Source organism: Emydura macquarii, unplaced genomic scaffold (assembly GCF_026122565.2).
Source record: "Emydura macquarii macquarii isolate MOO-44397 ecotype Brisbane River unplaced genomic scaffold, CSIRO-AGI_Emac_v2 contig_3692, whole genome shotgun sequence".
Classification (NCBI taxonomy): Eukaryota; Metazoa; Chordata; order Testudines; family Chelidae; genus Emydura; species Emydura macquarii.
This window is the reverse complement of record NW_027133829.1, coordinates 7,722,306-7,734,860: the sequence shown is the minus strand read 5'-3', so window position 1 is coordinate 7,734,860 and position 12,555 is coordinate 7,722,306. Positions and strand designations below refer to the sequence as shown.

The following is a 12,555-nucleotide window of genomic DNA, read 5'->3' as shown; positions in this document are numbered from 1 at the left end:
TGCCCCAAGGGGATTCATCTTGAGGGAAGACAAGTTTTGCTGCTGTTGGCATCCCTTAGTGTTTGCTGCTGGGGGAAGAGAAGCTGGGGGGATCTCCAAGAGTCCTGCCAGTGGAAGCTGCACCACCCCATAGCCACTCTATCTTTGTCCCATCCCCAGCCAGTGCCACCCTGTTTTTGTTTTGTTTTGTTTTTCAGGTGGCCTGTCTCCTATGGACCCAACATTTCTCAACCTCATCTCTGAGAGCCTTTCCTTCTCTGGAACCCCTCACCCTGGCGCAATCCCTTGATAAATCTGGTCTAGGAGCCTTCACAGCACATCCCTTGCTTCTTTCTTTTTAACACTCAAATGGGCCCCCAAACCCAGTCCATTCTGATGGTCAAAAAGCATTTTTTTGGGGTGGGAGGGGAAAGGATGGGAGGTTCGGAGAGCTGCACAGTGCTTCTCTGGAGCTGATGCACTAATACATGAAGACTTGTGAAAACCACACCAACACGCATGAACTGCACACACGTGCACACGCACTGCAGAGGACAGACAGCACAATGTACAATGTCTACTTACTTGGTGGTAAAGATGTTAGTCTGGTGGTTACTGACTCTGTAATAACTGGGGAAAGAAAAAAGGGAGGTTACGGCCCTGAAATCTAACCACACCAGGTGCAAGTTTTATTTCATGTCTGGAATAAGGGGACTTGATTAAAGAAAAATCTTGTAAGACCATAGAGCCAAATGGTTTTCCAGCCAGCTTTGTGGTAACACACACTCTATTTGTAGGCTTTTCTCCGGTGCTTGTCATTGTGGTATCTGAGCTCCCCACAGACATTAATAAAGTGAGTCTCACAACAACCCCTTGTGAAAAACGGAAGGATTGTTACGTTAATTTTACAGATGCAGCACTGAGACATCGAAGCAGCGTGGCCTAGATCATACGGAAACCAGCACTCAGGTCTCCAGAGTTCCCTTCTAGTGCCTTAACCACAAAGCCGCCTCTCTGGTGAATTATAGAGGGCACTCTAAATGCTCCCGAATGTATGATGTGGCCTGCGTTACTGGAGAAACTCTGGCTGTTCCACGTTGTGGGAAGAATCGAGCTTTGAGACCTGAACCAGCTGCACAATTCATTTCTGGACATAGGTGCAGATGCTAACTCCCTCTAAAGTTCAGGGTGTTCATGTCTGGGATCTTTGGTAGCGGCCCACCTCTGATGATGAGATTTTGTTTTAAAAGCTTTTCTTACGTCTTTCAGTGACTTCTGCTCCATCCCGCTTGGTTTTCTTCGTTACTGCGTCCATACCATCACCGCCTGAGGGGAAAGCACAGAGACCTCATTGAAAGGGACATCCGTTTCATAGGCATTCAATATGAGTGCTAGGACATGCTGTAGGGGCCCCGTCTTGCTATCAAGTGGGTAATGGAAAGCTGGGCGCAGGGATGAATGGTTTGATCAGACACTCAAAGGAAGCAAGGAAAAGTAGCTCCCTGGCAGCGAGAAGCGATAAGTCTCTGAAAATGCAGAGCACCGCATCTAGTTGTCGGAAGGGTGGTAGCTTGTGCAAAACTCTTTCTTTTTTCAAATCTCTGTTTCTTTTGTCATTACCTACGCGGCTCAGAGATCAAGGACTTGCTGGGTGGCTTTATTTCATTGCTGCGCTCCGTTACTCTCTCTACCAGCTTACATCTTTGCAAGCGGAAGATTTTGCAGCTCATAATATTTCAAAGCCATCATTATTAATTTTTTTCTCTCTTTGTTTTGTCACTTGCCCCTGGGGAAGGGGAACATCTGGAGATGTTAGATTTTTGTTAACTGCCCTGTGGACCATGTACGATGTGGATCCACCCTGTGCAATCCATCCTATGTACAATCCATACGGCCCTACAGAAATCCAACCTCTGTCCAACACATGCATGGTTCTATGGGTATTCAGTGTAGGTCCAGTAATGCAGCCCATGCAGGATACTACATAGAAGCACCGTGTATGTCCATATATCTGTCCAGAGCCAGGCAGCACTGCTACTATGCCCACCAAACTGATGCCCATATGGTGCCGTGGCTCTCTAAATATGCCTGTGTGGTCCTATGCACGCATGCCATATGTCTTGGCAGCCAGTGGAAATTAATGGCGTGAATTATGAAACAGGGAGTTTAATAGTATTTACAGTAGCATGGCCTAGGGGTGAAAGAGTGGGGTTATTTTCTTCCTGCCTTATAGACAGTCTTTCAATGTGTGAAGTGCCAGTCACATCTAATGACTGGTCAGTGTAGTCACAGAGAGATCAGCACAGTCAGAGGACATTGCTTTTGGACCCCACGCTTTTCCCTCTTTCCTCTGTTTAATAGTGCTTGTCTGAAGCCACACGAGTCTTACTTGTTTGCTTGGTGTGACCCTCCCTCTGAAACAGTACTTACAGATGTTCCAGCAAGCTCAGGGCTGACTCAAAGAGCCATCGTGGGCAGCTCACACACAACAAGCCCTGACGTTCCAGAAAGCCTGGAAGGCCCGCTGAGAAGGACAGAATGATAAAGCCAACAACAGAGATCTGAGTGAACTGGCTCGAAACAAAGGGAGTGTTCAGAGCAGGATCAAGTCCAAACCTCATGACTTTATGCCATTAGCGTCTCTCTATAATCGCTGATCTCCAGCCCTGTCTCTGTCTGAGATGAGTTTGAATCAAAACACAAGAACCAAACCCCAACCCCACATAGCTGTTCTGAGCAGGGTTAGATAACACAATGTTAAAAACACAAGCAGCGGCAGAAGTTTTATCTACCCTACTGATCCTGCCCTTGCTACCACTGCTGGAACTGCACCAGTGTAGATACAGCAATAGTCATCACTGAATATCATCCAGATTTAATGCCTTGTGATCCTCTCTAGCCAAAAATATAATCCCAAGTAGCGTTAGTACTGTCTGTCCAGGTTTCAGAATGCACCGGTACTACCAAGAATACCAATAATAGCGCAGTCATTCAGTCCTAGTTTTACTCAGAAGATATTCCACCACGTCTGAGGAGAAGACTCACGCACTAGAAACGAAATTTTAATCTGTGAAAAGCACAGGAGCCAAATCTGCAGGTGAACTCTCCCCAGTGCTGCCAGGGACTCCATCTTATCTGAAGACCTGGACGTACAGAAAGCATCATATTTAAGGGCTGATTCTGCAGAAGATTCAGGTAAAATTCTATACCGAGTTCACGGGAGTTTGGTTGGAGCAAGAGCTCAGGATCAGGACCTCAAGCACAGATGTTGTTCGCTTAACAGTTTATGGGTTTGATTCTTCAGTGCCTTGCACATGGTATCTCTACTTCCACCTGTGCAAAGCGAGGATGAAACCCCAACACCCTGAAAGGACAGCATGTTACCCTCACTTTGCACAGATGTAAATGGTGTCACAGTGCAAAAGGCAGTGGAGAATCAAGCATAATACTTGACGGGAGAAGGTGCTGTAATGTCATTGACAAATTTCACCTTTCCCGTTAGGCGTGGCTCATCTTTAAATAACTCCTGCTACGCACAAAACTGCCTCGGAAAACAGACAATATGGGTTTAGAAAGCAAAATATCGATCAATCATTCTTATTAGATACAGGGTAGTTATTATTCTTCCCTCAGTTTTATGTAATTGTGCGGAACAGATCCTAGGAATGGCCTTACGGCGCTCAATTTAAGTGATAGCACGTTCCTGGAGAAGGTGCCCTCTTTCAATCATCAGTTAATTTGAGCCATTGATTTTTTAAATCAATGGGAGTTAGGTGCCTCCATCTCTTTAAAACTCTGGCCCTTTGTCTACTTCTTTTTTCCTACAGATAAACCCAACCAAACCATGGGCTTGATCCTTTCAGCTGCAGTGGGCACACAACCCTTTGCAATGTCAGTGTGAGTTACAGGGTGCCAGGACCGCTCAGCATCAGGGCTCCTGTGTATCATGCCTAGGGACAGAGGGAACTCAGTGGGGTTTTGGTTTCTGCAAGCCACCAGGACTTTGGTTTCAATGTAGGGTTTGGGGAAATAATTTTCCTCCCTCATCTAATTTAAACTATTTTTTCTCTAATGGATTCAGGCTGCGATTTATAGTTGCCTGAGGGAATTGGAAATCACCGAGGTGACCATGAAAGTTTTGGCCTCTGGTTCTAGAGCTAGCGGAGGGGAAATTAAAGGCAGCTCACATTTTCCCAGGGAGAAATGGATCTGGAACCTCAAAAATTTTGCAATCTGTTCTAGAACCCAGGATTTTCAAACAGGTTCCAAGATGCTGACCTTGCGTTCCCTTTAGCATGTGCATATCTTTACTGACGCGAGCAGTCCCATTAACCACACTCCAGTCCTTACACAACAACAACAGCCACTCCACACGCTGGCCTGCCACTCCCATTGAAATCGCCAGTGGCAAGACTCCTGTGAGTAAATGGTGCCCCTTCGTAAATTTGGCAGGATTGGAGCCTACATTTGGAGCCTACATTCCTCAAGGGTGTAAATTACACCTCTCTGCACTACCCGCCTTCCTTCCTTGGAAACTTCACCAAGACTTGAGAGTAGCTTCAAATGTCACTGCACTAAACTCAGCTGGTGGAAGCCCTTGAGTGGATGTGGTCAATGAGTTCACTTCCTGGCCAGCACCACTGACTTTTGGAGATCGTTGTCCCTGGCTTTGCAGCACCTTAGCCTCCTCTTCTGGTGGGCTTTCCACCACCAGGGAGCTGCCCCAGAGTTTAACGCTGGCAGAAACTCACATAAACATGGGGTAAATTAGCCCCCCTTCTCCTCCCTGGGCTCTAGAGAATTGGGAACATTCTGTTTAACACTCTACAGGTAAAATAAGGAGAAGACATTAAAATATATCCTTGCAGATCGCTCACAAATTCCTAATGCCAGCCTGACTGCGGGTGCGTTTTGCTCCACATACCAGGTTTATCCCCCACACCATAGCACAGCCCGCTTTCCAGCACAGCTACACAACTCGTCCTTCAGTAGCTACCAGCGCAGACTTACTGCACCAACTCCTCCGGCCCGGATTCAGACAAACATAGCTATAGGCGATGCATGGGACAACACGGAATAGCTCTGTTGAATCAGAGAAACCATCTGCAATTATCCCTAAGCTACAAGCAGAGGCTTGTGAAACACCATCACTCCCAGGTGATGGCAGGCAGACATAAGGTAGGGCAGCCCAAAGGATGCTTTGGCTTATGTTGGGTGCTGAAGTGGCCTCTGGCAGCCCCGAAGATCTGGCAAGTGCAGCAGAGGCATGGGACTGGGAGACCTCAGTCCTCTCACTGGCTCTGTTGCTGACTCACCGTTCGAGTCCCGTGCGAGTCATTTCACCTCCGCACGTCTGTAAAAATGGGGACGTCGATAGTTGTCCACCTTTGGAAAGCACTGTGAGACCAGCGTACGGGTGCCATCATGTACACAGCTGAATGCTGGCTGAGAGGCAGCCCCTCGGCTCCCTTTGATTTCAATGGGAACAGAGGGTCAACACCTTGCAGGGTCAGACCCATAAGGGGTCTACACAGCAAAGAAAAACCCACGGCACTGCATTTCGGAGCCCGGGGCAATTGACGCAGGCTGAGGCTGCAGGGCTAAAAGTAAGATCAGAGACATTCCTGCTCAGGATGGAGCCCCGGCTCCAAAACCCAGGGAGGGTCTGGGGCCTAGGCCACACAGGAATGTCTACACTGCTATTTTCAACCCGACAGCCTGAATCCCGTGAGGCCAACTCAGTTGACCTGGGCTCTGAGACCTGGCACCACAGGGTTTTCTCTGCCGTGTAGACATACCCTGGGTATGCAAACTATTATTATAATGGTAGAGCAAACCAGTTGTCCATGCAAATATATTCCAGATAATCATTCTCTCTCTCACTCATCCTATCTCTGCTGTTTTAAATACAGTTTTATAGCCTATTGAACTGTTCTTTGTATGTGATGGACACTCATCAACATACGGACAGTTCCACAGCTGCTTGCCCTTTATGCTTACAGAACTTACAGTTGAAATGAAAAGCACTTAAGGAAGTTCAGCCAATCTGAGGTGCCTTGGTTAGCTGGATATTCCAATCCCGCTGCTTATTTTAGGAACTAGCTATTACTTGCATGCAACATTAACAATGATTGTTCCATTCTTTTTGTCAACAGGGGCACTTCCTAAATCATTTTATATTCATGTAGGCATATTTTAATGGAAACAATTTAAAATAGCCAGGGATGTTTCACATTCTGTTAATTCCTACATGGATCATTTCTGTTTTCACAGCAGAATATTGTTGCATTCTCATATCAGGTGGATGGAACCCATCTCAATCCTTTTAGCCCTCACTTATACTTCTGTAATGATCCACTCGTATCAAGTGGTGAGAACTCTTTTATTGTTGATAAATGTGCAGTGTAAACCACACTGAGGATATAATTTCCCTGATGTCTAACATGCTTCAAGATGTTGCCTTATGGGGAGTCAAAACTTTTCAGGTGTCCTTGGATTACTGTCAGAGCAAAACAGCAATACTATCGCCTTCACCCAACAGTCTAGACTTTCCTATTTTCCTTTAAAAGCCATTCAATTTCAGTTGATTGTCAAGTCGTTTTTTATTTCAGTGGTTCCCGGATCCGTGGGAGTATTTATGGGTGGTCTGCAAACAGCTGGCTAGTCTTATAGGGGAGAAGTTAGCTAATGGCATCCATTCATGTGGAAGCATAACCCACTGGACAATGTGTGTTATGCTTTCCCTCTATGCCTGATTCACAGATAATCTGAGTATGTTGCTCAGGCGCTGGTGAATAAAATAAATACACCAGCCTATATGCTCTGATATCACTCAATTAAGTGAAATGCGGGTCAAATTCTGCTCTCAGTCATTCCAGCGTGAATCTGGAATAACTCTATTGACTTCAGCGAAGTTATTCTGCATTTACACCAGTGCAAGATCAGAATCAGACCCAATGTGTATTCTGTTTGCTTGTTGTATAGTTTAAATGTTGATAATAATGATAAATCAGAGAAGGCGCATCACCAAGATTTAGCTATGTTGTAAAACAAGGGTCAGATTCTACTCTAACATCCAGCAGCAGCCTTGTTGAAGCCAATGCACATTCGTTTCTGATGGCAGGATTTGGGGCACTGCCTAGATTTTACTTTGCAGTGCATAATATGCTACTTTCAATAATATGTCCATTTAGTTGCATTGCTCAAACAAAAACAGATCCAAATCCAAAGCAAGAACATTTTGTTCTGCACACGTCACTCATTCCTGTTGTAAAGAGAGAGTAAAACATTCTCACACATTACTTTGCACTCTTCAGTAGTGGATCTCAAAGTGAGTAAGTGCTATAATCACCATTGTATAGATCGAGAAACTGAGGCACTGAAAGGTGAAGTGACTTGCCACCAAAAGTCAGTTGCAGAGATAGGAACAGAACACAGGATTCCCGACTCACGGTCCCAGGCTCTAATCACTAGATCACACTGTGCAAAGGCTTAAAATTGCTCGGCAAACAAGCGTTCGCTGATTTCTGCTCAACTGGCTTTGAAAAGTGCAATACAATTCTTGGCCTTGTAATATTCTATGAAAACAAATATGTCCAAAAGTCCATGCCAAATGACTCACTACTGATAAATAACTCTGCTTGTCTGGAACTGTTTTATTTTAAAGCCAAGTCGGAGCCTCCCAACACAAAATTTTACTTTAGAGTAGCACCTGGTACCCTCTGAACTGCAGATCAATGCACCTAGTGCCCTAATATACCCTGAACCAGATTCTGCATCCACTATCTAGACTATTGGCCTATGGTCACTCAGTCCTCTGGTGCATTTCAAATATTTCATTTTTAAAGCAATCACAAAGCTCCTTGCATTTTGCAATACAGATAGTCTTTCTTCCAGATCCTAACACCGGACATCAATCTATGCATTGTCCCAATTACACAATGATTTCACAATTATTCAAAGAAAACTATCTATGTCTTGGTTTATATTTCCCATCCCTCAGCACATCAACCATTTTCACTTAGCATCCATTTAAAAAGAAACCCTCTCTTGCAATTTTATAAACCAAAGTAACTCAGAACATAAAAGTTCCAGAGAGGTAGCCGTGTTAGTCTGTATACAGCAAAAACAAGGTTATGCCCGCAGAAATTTTTTAGTCTTTAAGGTGCTACAGGACGCTCGTTGTCAGAAATATAAAGATTTGATAGTCTTTTTACATTGTATGTCCCATAGTAGAATGTACATTTCCTATATTTTGCTTGAGAATAGAGGCTATTTATAGAGGCACATTATTTCTTCTTCTTTTTCTTTATGTTACTTACCTGGAGTGCTTCAATTAAAGACTTGGAAATCCCTCTTTCTTCTCAACCGTTTCCTTTCTATCAAAATTGGCTACCTGCACTTTATACCATGTCCCTACAAAGGTGTGCTGAATCTGAGTGATCCTCCAGGAATGTTCACTTCTTCTTGTAGTTAATGTATTCTATCCTACTCCCCTTTATCCTTTCCCATTTCTTTGCTCCCAAACAAGTCCTGACAAAGGTGTGTCGTGGTTTCCTGCCTTGCTCCACCCTTCCAATTATATGACACTCAGTGGAAAAAAAATCTGCCTCCAGGAATCAAACTTTACTGGAGACAAGAAAGCGTCTACCTACTGGCTTAGATAGATTAACTATTTAGATACATGAGAAACAGAGAGAACAAAAGTTGGTGTCAGAGGAAACATCCTATTATGACACTGCTTTCTCACACATGATCTATACATTTTAAGTGTGAATTTCATCTGCTTTGCCTTTTTGTTACAGAAGGTTTGTAGATTTCTAGCTGGTATCTTTGCAAGGGTAACTGAGGCCGAGTGTTATGCAACTTGTATGCAATGGGCCAGACCCACAGCTAGTGGGTAATTGGCATAGCTCCATCGAAGTCATAGGCCCAGTCCTGTGTTTAATTTGCCATCAATATTTATGCAGTACTCAGGAGGTAGTACTGTTAATAGATAAGATGCACCAAAATGCACGAGGACCAACACCTCTGCCATGTCCCACTTATGTAACCCCACTGAGTGGGGATTTGCACTGGTGCCATAGATAGAAGAAGTCAACCCAGCACCTTTAGTTTTCCATTGACTTCAAAGGAATTGCACCAGTGTAATGGAGAGGAGATTGTGGTCCATTATCTTTGGTTTCTTTCAGTACATTTTCTGCAATGCGCGGGATAGTGGTTGGGACACAGCACTTCCCTCCCACCCCAAAAGCTGCCTTCTGGCTGCAGAGAGCTGGGTGGAAATCTCTGTGGAGCATATCAGTGCAGCTCCGAGATCAGCCAGAATGGTCATTGCAGAGCATTACAAAGCACTCACCCTAGCCCAGGGAGAAGCAGGACCAGTGCATGAGCCTGATAAACCGCATACAGTAATTAAATGAAGTTAGGAGACATAGGGCCTGATCCTTGGATCTGGCCAAACTGCTGTCAGCAGAGGACCTGATGAGGGAAGACACCTTTCAGCCATCCAGTTCACTGCTCAGTTTTATTGTCGAGCTAACATTGATGCTGTCTCTTCGGCCTTCTAATTCAGTGACGGCCGCCAGCACAAATTACAGCAGTGTGCTTTAATCAAGCTCTGCTGCCAAGGGCCAGAGGATGCAGCACACAGCTGGTTTTTCCAGCGTTATGACTCCAAGGGCTTCCCCAGCCCCACTGAGCCCGTGGAGCTGCACAAAGGAACTGCATTGGAGTGGAAGGTCCGGGCCTTCATTTTAAAATAATGCCCAGAAATTGTTCCAGGACTAGAGTAAACTGCCTCCCCCAACCTTTATTTTCTAATTTTCATTACAAATATTGTAAATAAGCAGTGATAAAAATCTTGCTAAACTAAGAAAACAAAAGGACGTGTTTTGGATCATCTGGCGAGGGCAATGATTAAGAAACCGGATAAGTGCTTCTTGGCAACAGACTGTTTGTGGAGCTGATTTGATGACTCATTCAGTCAATTTCTTGGTGAACGTCTCGGGGGAAGAAAAGATAAAATCGATTCCTTAAAAGGGAGCAGAAAAAATTCACACGTTGGAAACTGCTGAGTCAGGACTTACAAGGGAAGATGTGGGGGGAATTGAGCGGCTTAGGCAGCTGGTCGGATTGTTGCCATCGGAGGGCTGCTGGACGGCCTTGGTGAAACAAACTGATGGCCTCAGTCTAGCTCCTGGTGGTGTCCGTCCACAACACAATAGGCACAAGGTCCTGATTTACAGCATGGCCAAGTATTCACAGCCCCAACCAAGGTAAATGGGAGCTACCAGTCATCAACGCTGCCTCCCAGTCTGACCACCTCCACAGAGAGGCCATGCATTAAACGGGCCACGGAAACTGAACTCAGCTCTCACCCTGCCCCTTCTGGATAAGCACAAGAGACATTTGTGTTGGGGTGGGGGAGCAACTTGCACTCTGTAACTGAGATCTGTGAACGATGTGCTTATTACACTGTGGGACACGTCTGAAGTTTGCTTCTTGGAACATGCTCCGTGTTAGCTTTTTCTTGGTGCCTTAACTGATGGAGCTGCACCAACATAAACCAAAAAGATTGGAAGGACTGAGGTCTAGCAATGCCCACCTCTTGCCCTTGTTACAGCAGGAAATTGGGTGGACTTGATTGGAGCAGGGATTTCCCATTCATTGGTCCATAGTGTAGCAAAAACCCCCAATGGTTCTGACAATTTACCCCAGGGAAATTCCAGTTAATCTGTGTCTTTGTCCTTGGATAGTCAAACAGTGGCTTCTAAACATGCCCTTTCTTTGAGCCATCTTCACAGATCCACTTGATACAGAGAAAGATGAGAGGGAAAGGAGAAGACTGTGGTCTGACATAAACAATTTCTGGCTGTGATGGATGCCAGTAGAACTTTCTCTTCCCCTACTGCAGCATCCAAGAAACTCTGCACAGGTGAACTGATCTGGGCTGTACACAGCATTTGAATGCAATCTCCAGTTTAAAGATCTGCCTCTCCAGGCTGGTAAAATCCAGTGAAGGGATTTTGGGTCTGTCATTGAGGGAGACCTTCCATGCATCCTTTTGGGAGGGCAAGATGCCAGAATCTCTCAATGAGAGACTGTCAGGTCCATGCTCAAGAAGCAGTTCTCACTGCTGACAATCTCATCCATTACTGCCCCGTCTCTAACCTTTCTGTTGTGAGCAGGATTACTGAGGAGGTTGTGGACAAAGCAGCCTCTGGTGTCAGGCTCAGGTGTGGAACGGAGATTGCACTAGAACTGATCTCCTGTGGATGGACAAAACTCAAGTGTCTATGCTGATTCTTTTAGCTCCCTCAGGTGCGTCAATCCAGTTGACTATGGGGTCATTGTGCCGATAGGTTTGCAGGTACTAGCAGAGATAGATGGAATCACTCTTGAGTGGCTCCTTTCATTTCTGAGACCAGCTAGGGCAGTGGTTTTCAACCAGGGGGATTTGTACACACGGGGTACGTAGAGGTCTTCCACAGGGTACCTCAACTCATCTAGATATTAGCCTAGTTTTACGACAGGCTACATAAAAAGCACCAGAGAAGTCAGCACAAACTAAAATTTCATACAGACAATGACTTGTTTATACTGCTGTATATACTATTCACTGAAATGTAAGTACAATATTTATATTCAAATTGACTTATTTTATAATTATATGGTAAAAAAGGGAAAGTAAGCAAATTTTTCAATGCCAATGCACTGTGACACTTTTGTATTTTTATGTCTGATTTTGTAAGCAAGTCATCTTTAAGTGAGGTGAAACTTGGAAGCACACAAGGCAAGTCAGACTCCTGAAAGGGGTGAGTAGTCTGGAAAGGTTGAAAGCCACTGATCTAGGGAGTTGTCTTATTGCTCTTCCGCCCCAAGAGTCTCTCAATAGGGGATAGATATTCCAGGGTTCAGTTCTGTTCCTCTTCAATGTGCCACCGGGGAGATAGCAAAGTGTTTTGGGTTCCAGTGCACTCTGAGTATGTGGAGGACACTCAGCTCTGGGTCTTTTTTAACCAGACATATCCAGTGTGGCCTTTCAACTTTCCCAGCACCTGGCCAAAACGGGGGCTTAGATGAGTGTTAGTTGGTAGAATATCATTTCAGGTAAAACACGGGTGATGCTGATAGGATGAAGGAAACAAACTTAGGTGACATCCACTCTTTTGATCGTGGGAGTACGCCTGCCTTTTGTTAATCAGATTCAGAGTCTAGGAGTTCTACTGGGTCCTCAGCTGATCTGGATGCCCAGATCGCAACAGAAGCCAAAGACCCATTCTAGCATCTGAGGACTATGAGGGGGTGACACAGAGCTAGGAGCTGGCAGGGGTGTGACATAGGAACCACAATGGCAGCCCTATGCCACTTAAGGGTTCCCTTACCCAGAGTGGCTGGATTCACTGGCTTGGGATGCTTTACATCACTGGACTAGTGGTGGAGCAGCTGGAGCAGGGCCTGTAATCCTACGTCAGATGCATGAAAATACAGGAAATATAAATCAATGGGAACATAAGCAGTAAGAAGCCTACTGCTGAATTAGAATAAAACAAGCGTATCACGCTGCATTTGCAG

General features: G+C 45.1%; 1 protein-coding gene across 1 annotated transcript in view; it reads right to left on the bottom strand.

Annotated features, from left to right (window-relative positions):
• COL17A1 (collagen type XVII alpha 1 chain) overlaps nucleotides 1-8,342 on the bottom strand; it is a 61,526-nt gene extending 53,184 nt beyond the window's left edge. Inside the window, exons 1-3 of the mRNA XM_067536940.1 lie at nucleotides 8,301-8,342; nucleotides 1,240-1,305; nucleotides 565-609 (exon numbers count right to left, since the gene is read on the bottom strand). Of these exons, the coding sequence (XP_067393041.1) occupies nucleotides 565-609; nucleotides 1,240-1,294 (100 nt within the window). The 5' untranslated portion in view covers nucleotides 1,295-1,305; nucleotides 8,301-8,342. The remainder of the gene's footprint in view (nucleotides 1-564; nucleotides 610-1,239; nucleotides 1,306-8,300) is intronic.
• Nucleotides 8,343-12,555: the final 4,213 nt, after the last annotated feature.